General features: G+C 41.7%; 2 protein-coding genes across 2 annotated transcripts in view; both read right to left on the reverse strand.

Moving 5' to 3' along the window:
* LOC124710291 (coiled-coil domain-containing protein 13-like) overlaps nt 1–18,148 on the reverse strand; it is a 149,104-nt gene extending 130,956 nt beyond the window's left edge. The window contains exons 1-3 of the mRNA XM_047240916.1: nt 18,071–18,148; nt 4,670–4,890; nt 713–851 (exon numbers count right to left, since the gene is read on the reverse strand). Of these exons, the coding sequence (XP_047096872.1) occupies nt 713–851; nt 4,670–4,890; nt 18,071–18,148 (438 nt within the window). The remainder of the gene's footprint in view (nt 1–712; nt 852–4,669; nt 4,891–18,070) is intronic.
* Nucleotides 18,149–19,464: 1,316 nt separating this feature from the next.
* The window catches only part of LOC124792957 (UNC93-like protein), an 82,258-nt gene continuing 77,553 nt past the window's right edge, over nt 19,465–24,169 (reverse strand). Inside the window, exon 6 of the mRNA XM_047257982.1 lies at nt 19,465–20,165. Within this exon, the coding sequence (XP_047113938.1) occupies nt 19,846–20,165 (320 nt within the window). The 3' untranslated portion in view covers nt 19,465–19,845. The remainder of the gene's footprint in view (nt 20,166–24,169) is intronic.

Genomic DNA, 24,169 nt, shown 5'->3' on the forward strand with positions numbered 1-24,169 from the left:
ATTGGTGTTTCAAATATTCGTACAACATTTCAGTTTATTATGAATATTTGCATTTTCATGCAATTAGTAATCAAAAATTAAATATGTTGTGCTAGAAAAATTATGTTTTAATGTTCGCTGATTAATATTTGAATTTCATAATGAAAATTGAACTCAAATAAAAGTAAAAAAATGATCTGGCAAAAATCGAAACAACGACTTTACACAAGACTAGAATGTTACACAATCAGCCAAGGGCAGCCATTTTAAACAGCTAGAACGTCTTGAGCTTAACACTGTTGTGGTTTTGAAACCTCTAAAATCAGTTTTTTGAGTGTTTCTGAGAAGAGTGTGATACTGGTTTAGGAAATTTCTATCTGGACATTCTACAAGTATGAAGGCAACCAAACGGGATCAGTCCGGAAGGAATCACTGTAAGTATTGCCAACTAAGGAAGACATAGAGAATTTATATTCTTTTGGACGACGATAGATAAAAGAGAGTGGAAGTTATCATAATTTTATACACTGAAGACAATGGTTTGTTATTAGGTGGCTACAGGAAGGATGACGAATATTGTGGTGGAACTGGTAGCAGAGACTGTGTTGTCTGTGATTTGGTTGTTACAGATGATGTAGTACTGAGTGTTTTGGTGCCAGTTTTAGTGTTCCTTGTCATTGGCTCGTGTCCACCAGGCCACACGGTGAGGCGCTGCGGCTCGCCCGTGCCTCACCTTGTCCTCGGCGGCGCGCTGGCGGTTTCTGGTGGCCTCGAGCTCTGCGCACATGTCGCGCAGCCGGCGACTCAGCTCGCTGAGCTGCGCGGCCGCCACCTCCGACGCCAGCCGCGGCGGCTCCGCCCTCTTGCTGCCCCTGCCACAAACACAGCTGTTCGTGCTCACTGCTGGCCGCTGCGCCCACCCCCAACACCATCATAATGGTCTGATCTGCATTATGTTCGTCTTAAAATAAAACTACATATATTTCACGCTGTCGACCGTGCCTCAGTTTTGGAACACTTCGCAGCATCTGGAAGGTAGAAGTATCCCATGTACCCAGCTTGAATACGACTTCCTCTGACAGACGTTTTGACGTCTTTCACATACGTTTTATGGCTGATTTATTATATCTTAGATCTCCAGTGTCATACCACTCTTCCCGAAAATCTGGGTGTGGGTGTACAGTAACCTTACTCGAAAATATACTCGTATATGCCTATACTTCCTGTAAGATTTTTACTTGTACACCGGCTGAAAAAAGTAATTAATGTAGAGTAATGTCATTTTGGGGATGTGTTTGTCTAGGTAACATATTGAAGTGATTAACATTTTAAGTTTACATGTTAATGTAAGCGACAGATAAGTCATTGCCAATGTGAAATGCTGGTCTATTAATAGCCGCCAGCATGCTGAATGAAAGCATGCAAACGTGCATGCATTGTGTCGTATAGGTGCCGGATGTCAATTTGTGGGCTACAGTTCCATGCCTGTTGCACTTGGTCGGTCAATACAGCGAACTGGAGTTGTCCTCTAATGATGTATCATATGTGCTCCGTTAGAGACAAATCTGGTGACTGAGCAGGATGACAATATGTCGACGTTCTGTAGAGCAGATTGGGTTACAATAGTGGTATGTCGGCGTGCGTTATCCACATTGAAGACGCCCATTGGAATGCTGTTCGCTAATGACAGCGCAACAGGTAGAATCACCAGACTTGACAAACAAATTTGCAGTCAGGGTGCGTGGGATAGCCACTAGAGTGCTCCTGCTGTCATACGAAATGGCACCTCAGACCACAACTCCAGCAGTAGGTCCAGTGTGTCTAACATGCAGACATGTTGGTTGAAAGCCCTCAACTGGCCACCTCCCAACCAGCACAAGGCCATCACTTGAACCAAGACACAACCAGCTTCCATCAGAAAATATAACAGACCTCCAGTGAGCTCTAACTTGACGCCATTAAAGTCGCAAATGGCGTTGGCTTGGGTTCGGTGGAAGCCACGCTACAGGACGTCTAGATCGGAACCGTCTTTGAAGTAACCGATTTATAACAGTTCGTTGTGTCACTGTAGTGTCAACTACTGCTCGAACTGGTGCTGCAGATACTATCAGCAATCATGTACATTGGCTTCATTCCTTCCAAATCTTTCTGCAGTATCGCAGAAGAAACATGCACCTTCTCGTAGCCCTATTACACGACCTCGTTCGAACTCTGTGAGGTGATGATAATGGCACCTTCATCGCCTTACAGGCTTTCTTCACTAACATCAACTTCCCACACCCAGTCTCAAAGGTAACTAACACTCACAACCGTTACAGAGTCTATTTAAAACAAACCTGATTTTCATCCACATAGTGGCACTAATAGCGCCACTCTTATGCGACTGACGCGAAATTTGATTACAGTTCATGTTTAAGATTTAAAAAACACGCCTACCAGTTTCGTTTCTGTCACACAACACCTTCTTGGTATTGCGTTTGTTCTCTGTCAGTGTATTTCTCAGACTGTGTGCTGTTGCGATGAGAAGATGAATGCATTGTTTTTACACTCAGATGTACAGGAACGATGGATGCACCGGCTTGTGATTTATATATTATGGTTTGAGTTGACAATGCATGTGTGCAGCATGTTCTTTAAGTTGTGACGAAGCCTAATGGTATAAAAAAAATTTTATCACTTGAAAACGGTATAATAATGTCCCAAAACACATACTCACACGATTAACGACTGGGCTGAATATCCTCAATTTTGCTTCAATAACAGATGTATGATGGCTTCACATCAGTTACACACCTATGTTTAGAAACAACAGACCACCTTGAACGACTTGAGATAGGACATTCATATTCACAGAACATGTACATTAGTATGACATCACAGTGACTGCATTTCCACAAGATGCACAGTGCTAACTCAAGACCTTTTGGTGTGGTGTGCTACTGGGTACAACCACAAATCGCACTTGGTGCATGTCCATGGCACTCTGATCGGTTTGACCTACGTGAATGAAATCCTGCGACCTGTAGCCTTACCTTTTCTACATAATTCCCCAGACGCCATTTTTCAGCAAGACAATGCACGGCCACATGTTCCTGCGCGAACACTTGCCTCCTTGGTGTCACAATGTGCCAGCCTTTTGCCCTGGCCCGCTAGATCACTAAACTTGCACCAATCGAAAATGTGTGGAATGTGATGAAACGACAGGTGAACTTTGGAACCAGGTGAGTACAGCATGGATGGCTGTAACACAGGACGCCATCCGCGCCTTACGTGCGTCGACGGCATCACGCTTGGAACATGTTATCAGGGCCGGTGGCGGACCCTGTTACTACTAGACAACAGGTCACATGCTGAACCGAGGTGACTGAAATGCTAATCATTTCTGCAGAACATATTAACGTATATGTTCTGTGAATATGAACGTTCTATTTCTAGTCATTCAAGGTGTTCTGTATTTTTCTGAACATGAGTGTACAAAATGTGCAGTTTCGGCAATGCATGATTCGTTGCAGTGATAGTGTTTATGCCCATTTCAGTTGTCAAACAGTACATATATAGCCCCTTTTTTAAGGAATTAAGAAATATGCTTATGCGACTCCAGATGTCACCGAATGGACCTGACTGCTAGCAATGTCATAGCCACTAAAGCTGTGAGGCAGTCCTAGGAGATGCTGAAGATGTGCTCCAATTCATTACGCGTTGCTGTTCGTTCTGTCAGGATAATGACCGTCAGAATTACCAGTGGATCCTTTAGAGAAAGAGTTCCATGTGAAAACAGGAGGTGTGTTGAACAACCCTGTAGTGAAGGAATAAATTTTTTGTTTGTATGTTTTAGTTTATATGTTCTGTTATCTGTTTTATTGTGGCCAGTAATCCAGTCTCTCATAACCTCACTCCAGTGTAATAAACAACCTTACATATCTGCAATGTCAACAATCTGGGTGACAATCCATTACAAAACCCCGGCTTTCATGAAAAGACTGAGTAGGTATTGCTGTATGACCTCGGTAGAGTTCGTAATTTCAATGGGAAATTATTTAGAAGTAAAAATGTTATTAAATTTATTAGTTAAAATACTGTAAACAGTGAAGATTTTAGGGCCACCCCGCTAATGAAGAAATTTGCAGCACAGAATATCCAAATAATTAAACTGACAGAAGATGTACCTTAGTTCACTGTTGTCAGATCTTCAGGTGGTGTTGACAGAAGTAACATAACAAATCAGTTAACATAACAGTAAGAGACATCGCTTTCTTAAGACTGTCGAGCGTGTACCTTAGTTCACTCTAGGTCAGATCTTGAGGTGTTGTTGACAGTAGTAACATTACAAAGCAGTTAACATAATACACACGTTAAGAGACAGCGATTTTTGAAAACTGTCGAACGTCGAGGGGACTACGCCAAATTGGATAAAGAGAGTACTGATTTGCAATTCGTCACAGGTTTTTCATTTTGAGACAGAGTGCCATGTTCAGAAGTCATCTGTGAGAAGCGCTTCACGCAAATACTTCGTAAAATGTTGAGAGCATATCCTCAGCATCACATGGTGATGTACAGACAGTCTATCCGCGAACGGGACAGACGCAGGGTGCCAAAACAATAGTGTTACACTAGGTGCCCTCCACCGGACACCGCTTGAACCAGAGAGATTAATACGTTAAAAGCGTAGAGCTACAGTAGATGACGTCACCTGGTGGGAGCGACGGTGGCCGGCGCGCTGGCGTGCTGACGCAGCTGCTCGACGCTGCGACGCAGTTGGCAGTTCTCGGTGCTGAGGGCGCGCACCTGAGCGCGCAGTTTCTTACATGTCTCTCGTGGAAACACCTCTGCTGCTTCAGATTCATCACTGCTCGACGAAAATTTTACCTGCGTGCGAGCCCTTCTGAATAGAACGATGCTGCCAGCACGGCACTGAAAACAGTTACTCCGAGTAATGTTAATTGCTTTACTCTAAAGAAGAATAAATCTTTGCCGTTGATAGTAGCGTACTTAACAGACATGAGTTTTGACTCTGGAAATCGATGTTCTAATGATTCCTATCAAATTATTTTATTTGAAAGTAGTAATTGCTCAGTGAGAGGCGGAACAAGCCATATGATATCGCTTCTGATTGCCAGAGTTACCGAGTTTCTGATACTGTCAGACAGGGTAACTTTGGCCCACTTTCCCATCTTCCTTGACATGTTAAGCTCTGATTACTTAATAGGGTGCTGGCAAATCATAGTATAATACTTAACAACTGCAGCTCTTGTGTGACTAAATCAGTGTGTTTTTATTGTATTTTAGAAACTGTTTATGTGAGCAATAAATAAACGCCGACCGAACAGGCCATGAAGGCCCAACAGTCCGACCGGCCGCCGTGTCATCCTCAGACCACAGGCGTCACTGGATGCAGATGTGGAGGGGCATGTGATTAGCACACCGTTCTCCTGGCCGTTTTGTCAGTTTCCGCGACCGGAGCCACTACTTCTCAATCAAATAGCTCCTCGGTTTGCCTCACAAGGGCTGAGTGCACCCCACTTGCCAACAGCGCTCAGCAGACCGGATGGTAATCCATACAAGTGTCAGCCCAGCCCGAGAGCACCTAACTTCGGTGATCTGACAGGAACCGGTGTTACAAATGCGGCAAGGCCGTTGGCTTATGTGTGCAATGTTCTTCTTTAAAAAAGGGTGCCTTGTTACATTTATTTGGGGTAACTTTGTCCCACACGTTCAGATCTGTTCACAGTAAACCAAAAAATGCACTGACCCCATGAAAAACCAACTAAAAGGGATTACACATATTTAATCGATGGGTAGTAAAGTTCAGTGAGTCATTTATATCAAAAATCCAGTCAAATAGTACAAAGACAAAAACGAACAAGGAAAATGCTAATTAGTTTATTTTCATTATTTCAATAATTACAAAAGCACAACCCAATTTAAAAGCTAACAAACTTGATTACGAAAACTGTCCTGTTCAGGAACAGAAAATAGATTTCATTTAATCTATTTTGTGTTGGTTTACTGTCAAAAAATCCTTGAATACAGTCTTTCAGGTCACCTCCACCATTTAGCAATAGAACCAGACTTACCAATCTTTATGATTTTCCTGGATGCTTTTCCTCATTAAAAATAACAGTGTCCAAATAATTAATGACACAGTCTTAATGGTTTACTTTCCCAAAAGTGATCAATGACCACTGCTATGCTTTTCAAAACGTTTCACTTTCTTTATCTTATTCTGCCAGTAGAATATGATTAGGACCACCATCTTATGAGCAACTTGGCTATATAATTCTCTCTTGTTTTGTCTTTTTGGGCTTGGACAGTGGAGAACAGACAGGTACCACAGTTTCAAGCAGGTCGAGATCTCTAACTGATGTGCTTTTTCCAGCAGCTCATCTAACTTATTTCTCCTCTTCCTAGCAGCACATCAGGATGGTATCTAGTCAATTCTGTTTTTCTCTAGCTAATCTAAGACTACCTCTCTTGCTATGACAACTTCATTTTTCTTGGATGGCGAGCTTCAAGGAGCTTTTGGTCATTTAGTGGGACAATTAAAAACTTTTCAAATCTAGAAATAAAGTTTTGGACCATGATCCTTTTTAAAATCATTATCAGTTCATTTAGTAGCACAGTTAACACTTGTCAGTCTAATAGGAAGGAATTCTGTTGAAAAGAGCAAGATTTTTTTAAAATAACTGCTGGTAGGTAATTAAGTCAACAAAATGTAATCCAAAAACTATTTGTGCCAAAGTTACCTACAACTTGGTAGTCTAAATAATGAAGCAATAACAAAATTGTCTTTACTAGCGTGAAAACGGCTTCTGTAACAGATAAAAAGATTCAAATTGGAACACCAGTATTCTGCCTCAATTAACAGAGGTAGTAATGGGAGACTTGAGAATTATAAAACAGTGGACAATGAAGTGGCTAGTGCTGCTACCTATCGTTTCAGACAACATGATGTATGTATGAGCTGTGTGGCTGTGAATCTTTTCTTTCTGGGCCAGTGTTACACACAAGAAGAATATATTTCAGGAGTCTCCTACAAAACCCCTGGATTGATTACCGCCAAATTTGGCACACAAACAGAAAATTTCATGAGTATCAGCACTTTGGGGTTATTAAACTCCTAGCTGCCCTGTACAATGGGCGTTTTGTGCAAGAATGGTATCAGCCTGCCTTACTGACTTGCTTTGTGGGCCAGCCTACATGCCAGTCCATAACATATTGTAGGAGTAGTATCAGTCCCCTTTATCGACTTATTTTGCAGGTGCTACAATTGTAGATGTCCCTGGCTGTTGCAAGGAAAAAATTGAGATGGAGAGAGGGAAGGGTGAACAGTGGTACAGGGCAGGAGGGGATGGATAGGGAGAGAGGAGGAGAGGAGGAGAAGGCCAAAAGAAGGAGAGGCAGAGATGGAGATGTAGAGAAAGGGAGGAGGAGACGGACAGAGGGTGGTGGAGGAGCTAGGCAGAGGTAGAGGGGGAGGTAGAGGTGGACACAAAGAGGGCAGGGAGGAAGAGATGTGTGTAATATATGTGTCAAACACATATGTGAGTATAGCCATGTGACATAAGGTTAGTATATACAGGGTGTTTCAGAACAGATGGTCAATATTCAGGGATATGACATAAATGACCATTCGAAACAAAAAGGTCAAGTAAACATAGGGTCTAAAATGTATTCCTTAAGAGCTATGAGCAATTAATGATCTTCAATATTGTTAAACAAACCTCATCTACTGCAGGCTCTTTGTTTTCCATAGTTTTGGAAGTGGTAGTATGGACCAGTCCAGTGAACATGTGCTCTAAAATGCGTACCATAAAAGTTATGAGTACTTGTTCATTAGCAGAGTTGTGTTGCAAAGTGTCGAATATGAACAAGTGCTCATAGCTGTTAAGGCATGCGTTTTAGAGCAGATGTTTACTGGACATTTTTTTCTTGTTTTGGTCCATACTATCACTTCCCAAAATATGGAAAGCAAAGAGCTTGCAGTAGAAGATATTTATTTCACAGTACCAAAGATCAAGACTTGCTCATAGCTCTTACGGGATGCGTTTTACAGCCCATGTTCACTTGACTTTTTTGTTTCGAATGATCATTCCTGTCACATCCCTGAATATTGACCATCACTTCTGAAACATTCTGTACACATAAACCAGCATGTGTGTGTTTGTATGGCCACCATCTAACTCCTGGATCAGTTTCATCCAAATTTGGTGGGAAGTGAAAGGAGGAGAGTGACAGACAGGTAGCCAGAGGAGATGATGGACAGGGAGAAGGATGCTGAGGGTAGGATAGAGAGAGGGGAAAAGAAGATGATCAGAGAGAGTGGAAGTAGGAAACGGGCAAAGAGAGAGGGGAGGATAGGGATATGCAGGAGGGAGGTGCAATGTGTAGTGGGGTAGTGACCAGGTGGAAAAGAAAATAGGGGAGGAGGACATGGGTACAGAGTGGTGGAGGAAAACACAGACAGATCATGGGGAGAGGAAAATATGGTCAGTGAGCGAGAGAGATAGACAGAGAGACAGGGGAAGGAAGAAGTGGACACAGAGATGGGAAGGAGGAGAGAGATAGATAGAGGTGGGAGGATGAGGTGGACAGAGGGATGGGGAGGGGAAGAGGTGGACGCAGACAGGGGAAGGAGGAGAGTTTAGCAATATAAGTGTCGAACACTTGCGCGAATGAAGCCTCTGGGAAAAGGCTAATTTGTTTTGTAAATGGTCATTTTACTATTTTATTGAACAAATATTGTAATTATAACTACGAATTTTTATAGAAAAGTGAAATGGTTGTGTGGCATTATTGGTCAGGAGACCCTATCTGGAATTATTCGGCCCCTGCCATAAATTTTTGTATTTGACGCATTGGTGACTTGCACGGCGATGAAGATGAGATGATCAGGACAACACAACCACATCGTCCCCGAGCGAAGGAAATCTTTGACCTGGCTAGGAATGGAACCCAGGACTTCGTGATCTAGAGTCAGCTACTATAACCCCAGATCACAATCTGCGGACATTTTAACAGGAACATTAATTACAAAATTAATTTTTTGAGTTTGTAGACACTTTTTTGTAATCAGGAAGATGGGCACGTCCTGAGACTACTGATGTTAAAAGTACGAACAGTGAGCCAGGGCACTAGCAGATCAATGGTGGGTTCCATGCAGCCTGCAGTCCACGTTTTGTGCCTCGCTGTTATACCGGGTATTCAGAAAGTAACTTTGTAATACCATGTTGAAGGGTGCTAAGTACTGAGTGGTATGATTCTCAATTATTAATATAACAGTTTCCATTGTTTAACATATTTGAACCATATCTGAACCGTACCTGACCGGGTATTTGTATTTGTTCGCAGGTCCGGCTTGACTGAAGACAAACGTCTTGTGTGACATCATTGTGATCCTGGTCATCACGCTGACGGTTAAACAAAGAGTGTTTCTTGTGGAGCATGTGTTCCGAAATGGAGACAAGTTTACTTCAGCAGTAAAAGCTGCATTTGCAGTAAAGTTCCTAGGAGTGAAGGTGCCTAACCTCAATGTTGTACGGAACCTCATCACCAAGTTTAGAAAGACCGGGAGCGTTCATAATGTTCCGAAATCAGGCAAGCCATCCACATCCACTTCCGAAAAGAAGGTGGCGGAGGTGCAAGACATGATACTGCAAAGTCCAAAGAAATCGGTTAGGCGACTAGCTCACGTGTCTGTGGGTTCCACTCACAAGATTCTCCGGAAGTCATTGTCCATGTATCCGTACAAAATGTCGGTCGTGCATGAACTGAGAGACACCGATCGCCCGGGTGTGTGAAGTTTTATCGACAGGACAATGGTGGAAGGAGTCTTGACACAAAGGTTTTCACGCATGAGGCATGGATTCACCTCACCGGTTACGTGAATAGCCAGAACAGTCGTGTGTGGACTATGGAGAATCCGCATGAATTTCAGGTGTCCCCACTGCATTGGTGACTCGTAAACGCATCATTGGGCCGATCTTCTTTCAGGATACCATAAATGCAGAACGGTACGACACTTACATTCTGGAGCCCTTCTTAGGTGAACTGAATGAGAACGAAGTTGAGAATGTCTGGTTCCAACAGGATGGGGCGACTGCACATACCGCCTAAAAGGTGATGAACTTTTTAAAGGACATCTTCGGTGATCCCGTCGTTTCTCGAGAACTCTGGCCTCCGCGTTCACCCGACTTGGCTACACCAGCTTACTTTCTGTGGGGTACGTTGAAGGGAAAGGACTTTGAAGGCAATCCTCACACCAGACAAGAACTCCAAGCTGCTCTGACACGTCACATTCGGAACATCACTCCCGATGTTCTGCACAACGTCTTCAAGAACATGCAGAAACGTGTACAACTGTGTCTTCAAGTTCAAGGGGATCACTTCCAGCATATCTTATAACTTCCATGACTTTAGTACGGCAAGCTATAAACTGCATAGTTACTTATTGAACACGCTATAGATGATGCCTTGTCCTGTTCCAGAAAAGTTGTTCCCACATTGCAGGTAACAAGTGAAAAAGCTCAGAGCACAAAGAAGGAGGGCATGACTGACCCCATTGTAACTTCTGAGGTGTGAAACAAGCAACAGTCGTTTGTTTAAGGTCGCTGTACATGTCCTTCTTTTCCTTCCAATTTGGCGTCGAAAACCGACGCAGTGTCTTCTGCTCCGTCCCTAGCACCATCCGGATCAGAGCCGTTGTGAGCCGCGTAGTCTACCTTAATAATGTGACCATAAGCCATATTGAGCACGTGCTATGTTTTCTGTAGTTCTCACATAAAAATTGCCTCATTTCTTAGGTAATTAACAAAATGATAATATTTTAATAAAGACAGTTCTCATGTGATAAATAAAAAATAATGGTTGTAGATATGCTTTCTTCATCAGAGATAGTTAATCTACTTCGGATACCCATCGCCTATAGATAAACAACCGCCAACACGTTGAGATTAAGACTTCTTCAAATGCCTCAGGCAGGTTGGTACGATCTCAATGTATCACTACATTGTTTTCCACGGTGATTGACTTCTCTTAACTGCACCCACAGGCTTATTCTTAATTTATATTAACGGTAACTTAAGGTAGAAAGAGGATGTGCCGACCACTTTACAACTTCCGAAGCGTGATGGTTGATGTTGAGGTCATCTACTGTTTACAATAGATGACCACAACAGTCAGACCATCCAAAGTCTTGCTGTGAGTGTGGGTCGTGAATCCTACCAGGATAACTCAGTATGTAAGAGCTTTGGCCAAAAACGGCAAGTTCTGCGTTGAAGCCTCAGTCCCGAACGTACTTTCATTCGGTGTGGTTTTTTAGATTGATGGACATACTGAATAATAATATGATTCAAGTTCCAACATGAGCTGTCGAATGCCTTAGTTTGTCTGCTTTCGTAAAGCAGACGTGCTGTATGTGTTTCACCAAGCGGATAAAACGAAACAGTTTTCCGTAGTAAAATCTGTTGTTTGGGCGCGTTATCTCGAACAGAAATTGATGAAGATTACAAGGGACCTGCTCCTACCAGGATAACTCAGTATGTAAGAGCTTTGGCCAAAAAAGGCAAGTTCTGCGTTAAAGTCTCAGTCCCGAACGTACTTTCATTCGGTGTGGTTTTTTAGATTGATGGACATACTGAACAATAATATGATTCAAGTTCCAACATGAGCTGTCGAATGACTTCGTTTGTCTGCTTTCGTAAAGCAGACGTGCTGTGTGTTTCATCAAGCGGATAAAACAGAACAGTCTGCCGTAGTAAAATCTGTTGTTTGGGCGCGTTATCTCGAACAGAAATTGATGAAGATTACAAGGGACCTGCTTCTTCCTTTTCAGCAGTTAAGAAATGATTGGCGATATTCAAATGCCACCGAAGCCGATTCTCGTCCGAAAAATGCAACTACAGACCAAAATATCGAGGAACAGCACTTTGGACCAGTGGAAGAACATTGATTAACGACGTGAAAAACAGATCTAAGCGTAAGTGTATCAGAAGTTGGTGCACGGTTACTTTGTCTAAAAATAAACGGCATTTGTTGGGTGTTGACGAAAAGCAAGAAGAGGATAGTAGGTTCTTAAGAACGTGTGGAGCTACACTGAAAATAATCCAGTTGAGTTTGTGCGTTACTACTGTGGACAAAACGTGGACTCAGTACTTCATGCTTCAAAGGCAAACGAAGCAGTGGGCGGAGGCCGTTGGCCCTCCACAAGAAAACAGGCGAACTCTGATTTATCTACTGGAATGTTCACGCCCATAGTTTCTGGGATGGGAAAGCGATTCTTTTTATTTATTCATTTACAAAGAGTGAGGCGATATTCGGTTTATGCTGTGCAAGCTTTGTAAATCACGTCAAGGAAAGGACAACGCAAGTAGTTTATGTGACTCTTATCAGAAAAATGGGCGTTCTGTCAAATATTTCGAATGCGAATAGCTGGAAACTCCACATTCACTTACTCCACTTACTCTTACTCCCAAATAAATCTGTGACTTGAAAATGTTTTTAATCCGGTGAAGAAGTTACAGCGGGCATGGATTGAATGCATGTTTCACCTAAAAAGTATTAATGAGAACAGGATACAATACTTTAAAAATAATTTGGAGAGGCTAGAATGTGATGAGGTATATATAGAAAGAGATGCTTATGCCAAATTCAGTCTGTTCTATAGTAAATTTGTATCAACATTTGAAAGTTGATTTCCTAAAAAATTATCCAGAAGATCCATTAAAAAAACATAAGTAAGCGATTGATAACTAAGGAGATGAAAATCTCATGTAAGTGGAAGAGGGAAACTTACATATAAAGGTCAGAATAAGTCAAGATCCGAAATTGCTTGCGCACTACAAAAAATACTATAGGATGTTAATCTGTCGACGGGACGATAAACACTAACCACCACCCCCCTATAGGATGTTAAGGAAAGTCATCAAAATATCCATAGTATGCACATCCTGACAGAAATAAATAACACAAATAATAAGATTAAAGCTGTATGGGATATTGTCAAATGGGAGACAGGACATCCAGTCAGTGTATAAGATACCACAAAAATTCAACTAAATGGCAATATTATGACTGATAATTCACAAGCTGCAAGTACTTTTAACAATCACTTTCTAAATGTAGCAGCAAAAATAGAATTACATTATTTAGATGATGAAGCAAGAGAATACATTAACACTGCAGTACCAACATCCTTCACTGAAACTAATAAAATTCTAAAAAGCAAAGCTTCATGTGACGTTGATGGAATTTCAAATAGAATTCTGAAAAGATGTTCCAACTTAATAAGTAATGTGCTTAATGATATACACAATACATAACTGGCACAGGGAATTTTTCCAGACTGTTTAAAATATACAATTGTTGAACATCTTCATAAGAAAGGTGGTAAGACAGCCTTAAACAGTTACCATCAAATTTCCACAACGACATTTTTTTGTAATATACACGAAAGGGTAACGTACTCAAGAGTAGTCTCACCATTAAGTGGAAACAATTTCCACCGAGAACCACCTATCTGGAGTCCCTGTCCATTGACTCCTGTTCGCTACTCTGAGATTCCCACAAGAGGTCAGACGTAATTACGCATCCACATTGAAGATGGTTGATACATTGCCCATCGAGGCGTATCAGTTATATGATTAGCTGGGCAATGAATCAACTTTCTTTAATGCGGGGGGCATAATTACGTCCGATCTCCTATGGGAATCTTAGAATAGCGAACAGGAATGTGGATTGGCCGTAAAAGATGCATGTCGACATTTACGGCGCAGTTACGATGACGCTGTGTCCCGGGTGGTACAATGGTTAAAGGATCTGCCTAGTACGCGGAATCCCGGTCTGGTATACATTTTCAGACGTCGCCGCTGATTCCACGTAATGTCTCACTGCAGATGACAGCAGCTATCTCCTTCCATCTACATTTAATGTTTAACAGTTCGGATTCCGCATGGCGTCTGTTCTTTTGGACATGCTCGAAAGAACAGGCACATCATATTCATTAAAGGGAACGATTTCCTTAGCATATCATAGTATGGATTCCAGAAGGGATTCTCGACTGAGAATGCTATTTATGCATTATGCTGATATTTTTTGTGATCTTTTCCAGGCATTTTATTGATGGAAACTTGAACTTGAAGAAGATTGTTACTGAGCTTCTCCAATAACTAAGCTCAGATACTTTTGCTATCCTTGATAACAATTGAATCAACCACCTGATATATTTCCACTCAGTGAAGTCCTATGTTCTAGGGTAACACCACACTTACAAAGTACTGACAGCGCAAAAGCGAGCAGTGAGAATAATATGTGGTGTTCTCTCTAAGATGTCATTCAGGTACCTCTTCGAGGAAATAGGGATTTTAACTGTGCTGTCATGATACATACGTTCGCTTATGAAATTTGTCATAAATATTCCATCACAATTTTAAAAGAACAGTGATGCCTATACCTACAACATTAAATAGAAACCTGATCTCCATTATCCGCTATTGAAGCTGTCAGTGGCTCAGTAAGGAGGTCAATATGCAGCAATAAAAATCTTCGATCATTTGTCCAATAATATAAATAATTTGCCAGGTAGCAAAGCAAGCTCTAAATCTAACTTAAAATCATTTCTCCTGGAGGACTCCTTCTATTATATTGATCAATTTCTACTTAAAAATTAGTAGCCAATAAACCAACTAATGGTTCAATACCGTTAACACTAACCATATATACATACTCTGTAAACTGACTCGTTCCAAAAGATTTGAATAGAATCGCTCAAATGATCTATGAAGCAAATAACTAACTAACTAATCTTTCAATGCCAGTCGAACAAAATATATACTTCATGTGCTTCACAAACATGTGAGCATGAAATAAAAATTAACAACTGCATCTCTTAGAGTATTATAATTTTACAATATTATTTAGTTAGAGAGTGTGAAAATTAACATTGTTTTCATACTGTAGTGAGGAATTGTATCCGTGCCTTTGCAGAGCTCACACTTATCTCGCGGTTGACGTGACATTTGTTTCTGTGATCGGACGCCATCTGCCACATCATCATCGTAAACTGACTAACCGATGAGTCTGCAAATAATATACGGCAACTGTTCTGCATGTCTAGCTGTTTGTGAACTGCTTTTCTGAGGCAGAGATGGACAACAACCCAGCACACGTATAATTGGGCATGAGAAATGAATGATAAACAGTACAGAGAAACTGGTATACTGGATCAGTGGTCGTTCGTCAAGCACGCACGCGGATTAGGTTTATGTGAAGGTGTATGAGGTGTAACAAAAAAAAAAAAAAAAATGATTTACATGCCTCATTGGGTATAACTTATTTCTACCTCGACAAAGGCTGACTACCCATCAGGTACCTATTTAAGAGGTTGGTCCTAGAGCTCCAGTGAAAAAAATTGAGGCCTATTGTTTCAGCATTTGCCGGAAAACCGATGGTATTACCAGCTAAAAGGCTTACGTGCTTGCTACAACATTCCAACCATAGTTCTTAACTGTTTCGGTTGTGAAGAAACTGAGAAATATTTGCTAAAAATAAACGGTCGAATAATATGTATTGTTCCGTTCGTGCCTTTCTGAACATGACAATTACATAATTTTTTCATAATGCGGGGCCACAGTCGTAATATATTTCTTTAAAGTCAGTACCGCCATTAGACAGTTGTTTATTTCGGCTTCAAAGTGCCATTATTAAGTGTTTTAAGTGTTATACAGTGCCTAAGATAGCATACCCTCGTATTTAAAATACACTATTAGACACATTGTCTAAGGGTCGATATTTCTGGTAAAGCCTACTGATTATACGAGTATATACTCAGTGATGAAACAAAGCAGTAGGCTTTACCATAAATATCGACCCTTAGAAATGTGTCTAATAGTGTATTTTAAATACGAGAGTATGCCATCTTAGGCACTGTACAACACTTAAAACACTCGTAATGGCACTTTGAAGCCGATATCATGATAGTGTAAGTGCTAATGTAACACTGCAAATAAACAACAGTCAAATGGTGGTACTAACTTTAAAGCAATGACAATTACAAAACAGAATCAACACCCTTCCTGATCGACATGAAAGTTTTCTGGGTATAGTACCGCGTCATAATGTAAAAACTACATTATACATGACGCGGACCTATACCCAGAAAACTTTTATGTCGACTGACTTCGGCCGCGGAAGCCTACGCAATTACACCCTTCCTGATGTTTTTCAGGAATGAACACACAAACTAGTTTGTAAGCCATTCGAGTACATCTGTCTATTCCATGGTGCATCACCTCTTATATCTTTTAGATTATCCGACCTGAACTTTAAAGACAATTATTAACGATCAAATATCGCTTTTAACTGTGGTTTCAACTATGAGCTGTTAAATAACACTGTGTACAACAAAAGAATTCCTTAAATATGCTGCTTCTGACTAGTGTCTAATAAAAACCAACAAGCAGCGTGAAAGAGTTACCCCCCACATGAACACCACATTTTACAGAGACTTGAAAAAAGTCATTATCCAGTTGTAAGCATTATTTTATATTCAAAAATAAAAACAGAAATGATCGGAAGAGGTTTGTTAAAAAAGACAAAATTAGACACTACTGTAAGTAATCAATTAAGCTATCTAAATGTGAGATAAACTAGAGTCTAAAAAAAGCTCACCTTCTCTTGGTGATGTGCAATCTCCATGCAGTCAATTTTGCAGATAGGTATATGATAATAATGATCATATTTTTAAAGGGACTTAAGTTCATAGTTATTAGTCCCTCGATCCTCATATGACGTTCGAGATCGGAGTGTATTTTGGATTTTCAGTGTTATGAATGATATCGTATACTACATTGGATGCAAAAATGATTAACTAGGCTGATAAACTTCAGCTGTGATTAAAGTAAAACCAAGATCATTCTATATAAAGTTGAAATTACGGGGTAATACATGTAGATTGTGTATAATATGTCCAATGAAAAATACGGAAGTTAATTTATTGTTTAGGCCGGGTTCAGGAACAGAACACAGAGGGAGGCAGGCGCTAAACCGGCAACGAACGACAAAACACTGAGTGCAGACTAAGTCTTTCCCACAAAAAAAAAAAAAAAGAGTTGTGGCTGTTTTATGCATACTTCTTTGTATTAATTTTTCTGAAAACTTGTTTTTTCTGATTTCGGCATCACAATCATTCAAACTAAAACAAATAGGAAGTAGTGTATCAGACATGTTACAATAAGTGTGATTTGGAGGTTCATACACAGAGAATTAACTATCCAGGTTCCACAGAAGAGAAATAAGTCCGTTTTTATGTCATTATTCCAAAAATGACCGTAGACAAAAGCAAAAGAATCTATAGCAGACTGTCTCTCTCTCTCTCTCTCTCTCTATGTTAAAGAGCACTTCTGTATAATAATTTCTACACTGCAGGAATAAGGAAATGAGATTGTTACAATCTCTCCATATTACTACATAATTTTTCTTGGTGTGTTGATTTTTTTTTTTTTTCGAACACTTTCTCCAAGAACAAACTAAAAGAAGTTATCACGAGAGAAAATCTGGCAAAGATACTTACATACAGCGAACCGTTACTATTATGTTTGCAAAACTCATGTTTCTGACGAAAGTACCGACCATTATCCCTGCTTTTCAGAGGCATTCTACGTCCATAAAATCTACCAAAGAATGTTGCCCTTAACTCCTACTAAACTCAGGCACACATGGCACAGTTGAGGGCTAAGGATAATTTTCGAAATCATTTGAAGCTGTACTTTATTTTCAAAGAAGTGTGACCATGACAAGGTTACACATAGGTGTCAAAATTACGAGAAGCATTTTGTGTTTTACAGGAGTCAAAATATTGAAACCAACATCATTTTACAAGCAAGGATTCAAGTAAAAGCTTAAAAACTCATCAGAAAAATTGAAAGCACTGTAGTTACAAGAGATGAATGAGAGCAAAGACGAGATGGAACAGAGCCAAGGTCAACAGTTAAATTTCGTACTATCTACGAAGTTCTCCAATATATTCTGATCGTCCAACGTATGAACACATGCTGTGAATCCTGCGACAGTCGTATGTTTAAGATCGATGTACATGTACCTGTTCTTCTTCCAATTTGGCGTCGAAAACCGAAGCAGCATCTCCTGCTCCGTCCCCAGCACCATTCGGATCAGACATGATGTTCAGCTTCCAGTCGCGTAAACAAACTTATGACAGTGCCGGGAAGCGATACTGAGCATGTGCTATACCTTGTGGAGTTCTCATGTAAAAATTGCCTCGTTTTTTTAGATAATTAACACAATGTTGACATTTTAGTGAAGCCAGTTCTCGTCTGCTAAATAAAAAATAAAGATCATATGTATGCTTTCACCTGAGATGGTTAATTATCTGTGGACAGCCATCGCTTACAGATAAACAACGGCCAGTACATTGAGATTAAAACTTCAGATTCCTGAAGTAAGTTCGTATGATTTCAATGTTATCTCTGCGCTGTTTCTCATTGTGATTAGTACCTGACTTCTCTCAGTTGCACAGCAGTTACTAACCTGATGTCACTTATTAGCCAAGAATAAAATCAAGTTCTAAACTTTTTAGGCAGACAGTATATGTTTAATACTACGAGTACGCATTTTAGCTGATTTCTTCACATATCGTAGTCTCTTTTGAACATAATGTGTGACTATATTAAATAAATCCTCAATATTCCTAGGGTAAAACAGTCATTTACTGACAGGTACTTTCATGTTATTGTAGCTGCATCTGTCATACTGACAGCTCGTGTGACCATATAACACCATGTAGCATAGTGACAGTGTCATTGTAGTCGAGTCTGTGGGGAACACTGCGGTAAGTATTTTTCAAATATTTTTTTCTCCTTTCTCAAAATGTATTACTATGAATCAGTGGGTGGGAAACATAGCTGTTACCATGGATGTAAACATCGTCCCTGAAATCGTGCGCTGTTGACACGGGTTATCTGTCGGTTGGAGGGACTGAATCAGGCTTTTTTGTTTTTTGTTGAGCGTACATTGTTAAGTACATGTGAATATTATTAGAATTAAATATAACCGAAGGAAGGACTTCTTTCTTGAGATACAGCGTGTTCGTGAAACAATTTTTCAATATGCAACATAAATAAATTGGGGACCTAGGTGTGACAACAAATTTACATACAATGAAAGGATTTGGTAAATATAACGTGGGTCCAGTTGTATGATTAATAAGGACAAAACAGAAATAGTATCACACGCTGTAAGAAACCAGCAGAAATATTTTCCTCGTCTCGTCAGTATGTGTAATTATCAGGCGAATAAATGAAAGAGACAGATGGTCGTCCCAGTTTGCAAATATTAAAATTGTATGGGTGTACTTCCTGTATTAGTGTTTCCTTTTTCAATTCAACAATATCAAGTATACAAGCTGAACGGAAGACACTTCAACAAAAAGATTTCGAAATTAAGGAGTATTATTTTGATTCACAAATTTTGCTAATGTTACGTGGCAAGTGATATTTATTTTTGGTTGTACATTATCGTCAGCAACATTCTGTTTACACAACGTAGGCCTGTACATTCACTTAGTCTGCATGCTGTTTCCATGTGCTGTTGATAAACTATACAATCTCTCATCTCTTGTTTGTACCTGAGTTGGAAATGTTATTGGTCATGTCATAGCTTAGAATCCTATACAGGTATAGCTGTGAAACAGATTTCGTTACATTCTAAGTGGCGAACTGGAAGTTCGTTATTAACACAGCGACTAGTAGTTTTGGAATAACTATTGTACACGTAGTTCTGGGAAGCATTTTCTCACAGCTGCAAAGTCATATGTCTTCATCACGTATTATTCGCCTGCCTACGAAAGATGGTGAACGTTCACGTATTTCCTTCAGGCGCTGGCTTCTGCCAGCGACCTTCAAGTGCAGCCCGCTGCAAGTCCGCGGGGTGGGTCTCCTGCTGGTCTTTCTGCTGTTCTTGCAGCCAGAAGCTGTTGGCTGCGCGCCGTCCTGCCAGATATTCCGCCGCCCAGTAGCCGCAAACGGCCGCCGCTAGGAGCGCTGCCATCACCACCAGTTTGACGCGCATGCACAGGAGCGGGCTGCACGCGTAGCCGTACAGGAAGCCCACGGTCTCCCACAACCGCACGTTGCTGTAGGCCGCCTTCTCGCGGCCACGAAACAGAATGCCACACACAGCTGCAATTAACACACCCGTCATTAATTACCCCTACTTTTTATACCCCGATTTCTAAATAACTTCATCCGGGGCTTCAGAACACCTGGGTTACAAGAGACTCAGCAAAATACCTATACTAGTATCTCAATTTTTTGACCTGTAGTTCCCACCGCGCCCCCGATACACTGTGGGACAGGAGTGCGAACTTGCTATGTAGGGTCGCTGCAAATCCTTCGCGGTACTGGAATTGTGTTTTAAAAGAATCTGTCGAAATCAGACTAGCAGATAATATCATTAATCGTGATAATGGATACCCGCTAAGTAAAACGTGGAATCCAGTTTTATCAGATATGAAGAAACAACGGCATCTGAATCGGGCGGCTATGAATAATCATTTGTAACGATGTATCGATTTCAACAGTATTCACCACCAGAGGCGCTGCAACTCTTCTTGCGCCAGGGGACAGCAGGAATGATTGAGCGCGTGCGCACTGTATCAAGCCCATGCGCTGTTGAACTTCCGATGCATATAAAAGTGCGAGTGGAATCAATTATTGGCCAGGCGATCATCATAGGCCGCACCACCTGCTCCTTCTGCCTCCATGATTTCTACCTCACCCATTTAGGGCCGTCCTATCCACCTCACTCCTACTCTCAAATACCTTGGCCTCACACTGGACCGCCACCTCACCTGGACTCCCCATCTCCTTACCATCCCAAACAAAGCTCACAACCGCCTCCTGAAACTCCTGTCCGGCCGGATGTGGGGTCTGCATCCTTCCACCAACTTTCACACCTACAAATCCTTGATCCACCCCATCCTCATGCCAGCGCAGCTTGGATTTCCGCCCCTCCCCGGTTCTATAAAGCCCTCCAAATCCTTGAACGCCATGTGTTCTGCTTCGCCTTCCACATCTGCCTTCCGTCCCCCACACGAATCCTCTACGACCTCATCCCCTTCCCCCACCTTCTCCTTTTCCTTGAACACATCCGCACACTATTTATTGTCCGCCGCCTTGATCCCCCTCACCCCCTGGTGTCTCCCTTCCTCTCCACCCCCAACCAGTTGCCGCACCTTTACCGTTGTGTCCCACCCTCTCACCATCTACATACCCACCATCTCGTTTCCCAATGCAACTTCCACCGTCTACCCCTACTGGATGATGAGCTTCGCCCTGACATCTACCCTTCCTACTTACTCTAACCCCATCTTCCTGCCTCCTCCTCAGGGCTCCCTCTCCTCCCCCTCCCTCCTTCTGAGTGGCTTCCCCCTCCTACTCCCCCTCCCTCTCTTGTGCCCCCTTTCAGTGTCTCAGCACTCCCTCCTGCCCTGTCTTCCCTCTTCATCTCCTGCCCCATGTGTCTCCTGCCTCTTCGTGTGCCCGCTGACGCCTCTACTCTCTTCATCCCGCCGCTTCCCCTGCCATCCCTTGCTCTACCCTCCTTTTCCATCCTCTCTGACCTTTCCCTTGCCAGGTCACGCCTGGCAGTTTTATTCTTGGGCGTGTGTGCTCCAAGTGGGTTTTAAGTGTGTTGTTCTACCCAGAATACTGTGGCCAACTTTTAACCTGTGCATGTCCATTCAGTGTCTTCTCTGTGTTTTAATAATCGCCAACTGTGATTTTTAACTTTCTGGTGACTTTTTTAACTGTCCCCCCTGAACGTCTCCATGTCAGTCTATTTTTACCTCCATTTTCTCCCATTATTCTGTTTTAAGTTCCCCTTTTTTATTGCCTTATGTCTGTAACATTTTATTCTTATTTTAAGTTGTCATGTCACTTGGCTGAAGAGCGGCGGATTGTGCCGCTGACAGCCCTCCCCTGCCCCTATGGGGGAGGGGAACGAAATCACAATAAAGAAAAAAAAAAAGAGTGGAATCAGTTATCAGCGAGAGCAGTGCAGCTTTTCTCACCTGATGATGGCGGCCAGGTGGACCGCTGAAATATTGTGCTCAGATGACAGTTTGATCCAGCTGTAAACCCGACAAAAATGTGTAAACTACAGACCTCTGCTAAAAATTCTTGGCCTTCGACCTGGATGAAAGCAAATCCCGCCTTTTCTGCATTTTAGGGCCATCAGTATAAATGATTTTAGCTACTCAGTATCCTGCTTGCACGTGTACGGTAGGGCACTGCATCCACGTGGCAGAGCACAGTGAGCGGCGGCCATTCGATCACTATCAATGCAGTTTGGTCTTGCTCGCTTTCTCGCAGGCGACCACTCACCGATTGCGACTGAACTGGCTTGTGACCCTCTCCATGATGCTAAGGGTATATAGTGGTTTGCTACGTCACTAGGCAGATTGAGGCATAGTAGTGAGTAAAGGAAGTGCATAGCCACTCTCATCTTCGTTGCTTGGGTGCTTCGGTAGGAGTACTATATGGCTATGCAGTCCGTGCAGGTGGCAGTGTCCATCACCCCCCTACCCCCTACCCCCCTCTCCCCCCCCTCTCTCTCTCTCTCTCTCTCTCTCTCTCTCACACACACACACACACACACACACACACACACACACACACACACACACAAACCACACACGCACGTGCGCGTGTCTTCGCCTAGTGAACACCATGCGCAGTGCATGAAATAAAGATAACAATCTACGTACTGGTGCGACTACAGGTGCAGACAGAGAACGCTAGTTAGGCTACTGAATGGTGCAGAAAGTCGCGCACGCTCCGTTAGCTCTGCAGTCATCTCACAAGATTTTACGGAAACTATTCTGTATAAGAATTGGATTTTTGCGTTTTGTCAGCTTTGTAGTCAGCTTCGTGGCGAAGTAGCCATTACATCGTTAAAAGTCATAGTTATTGCGATATATTGCATTTAAGTAAGACACTGCACGGAATTTGAAAAGTTTGCAATGAAAATTAGGGGTGGCTACGATTTTGCGTTTGGCACATATTAATTTATATGTTCCTGTGTATGAAATTTACCTAATATAAAGGATTTTTCTTCAGACATGGTAGGAGGTAACTATCTGTTTCCAATCCCGAGAAAATGAATTTTATGTAGCGTACTCAGTTACAATAGTGCGCGCCAGTAATAAAACCAGACTAATTTATTTATAAAATCCTTCATGTCTCGTTAATGGTTTGATATTTTGACAAATGACAGCATGCAAAGATGAGAGTATTTTGCCATTTGGGTAACAGGCGGAACTTCATTGTCTGCCTGTAACATATATGTTTAACGGTTTTGTAAGGTGGTGCAATATTGCACAAGACCTTCAGGCTCACAGACCATACAGTGTTGTTAGGCACCATGGAATTAAAGTGCTGTGTGACATCAGTGGTACTATGCTGTGGCAGGAATTGCAGACAGTTATTAAAGCTGTCATCCCAAAAAATTTACTTGAAGTGTTGATTACTGAAGTAAAGTCCCTTTCCCACATGCTCAGTTAATAATAATCTGAATCTCAACGAGCCAACAGGTTCATGACCTGCTGCTGTCAACAGTTGTGAAAGGGACATCATCTGTAGAAGACGCCAGGTACGAGGCCTCTATAGATCCTCCTGGCACGGTGTGATGGATCTGCACATTTCCAAATAGATCTCTTGTGTGTACTCAGCGGTTCATTACAAGTAGACACTGGGATACGTACTTATCAATGCAAGGGAAGTGTTATCTAACATACTATTCAAGTAACTACACATTTTTCCAGTTGAACAATGTAGTTTTTAAGAGTCATCGTCAGTTGGTGAAACGAGAATTGTTGTGGGCTTTGCAACAACATAAGTGAAGAAATCACACGTTTATTTTTATACCAAGGATGTGCTTTTTCGTAAGCTTTTGACCTGACTTGTTCTCAGTTGCTCACTTAAGGGTCGGTTCAGCTTCAAAAACTTTTTACGATTTTTTTGAAGCCACAATTGTGTAAAATGTCATATCAAAACCATGAGTTGACACCTCATCTTAGGAACAAAGTGCCACGTCATTTAGTTCAGGCATGCTGTGGTGAGCCAGAGAGCAAGTACGTTGCGGACATGCTCGGCACTCTCTGTGAAACATTTGATGGTACTCA

The sequence above is a fragment of the Schistocerca piceifrons genome, chromosome 1 (assembly GCF_021461385.2).
Source record: "Schistocerca piceifrons isolate TAMUIC-IGC-003096 chromosome 1, iqSchPice1.1, whole genome shotgun sequence".
Taxonomy (NCBI): Eukaryota; Metazoa; Arthropoda; class Insecta; order Orthoptera; family Acrididae; genus Schistocerca; species Schistocerca piceifrons.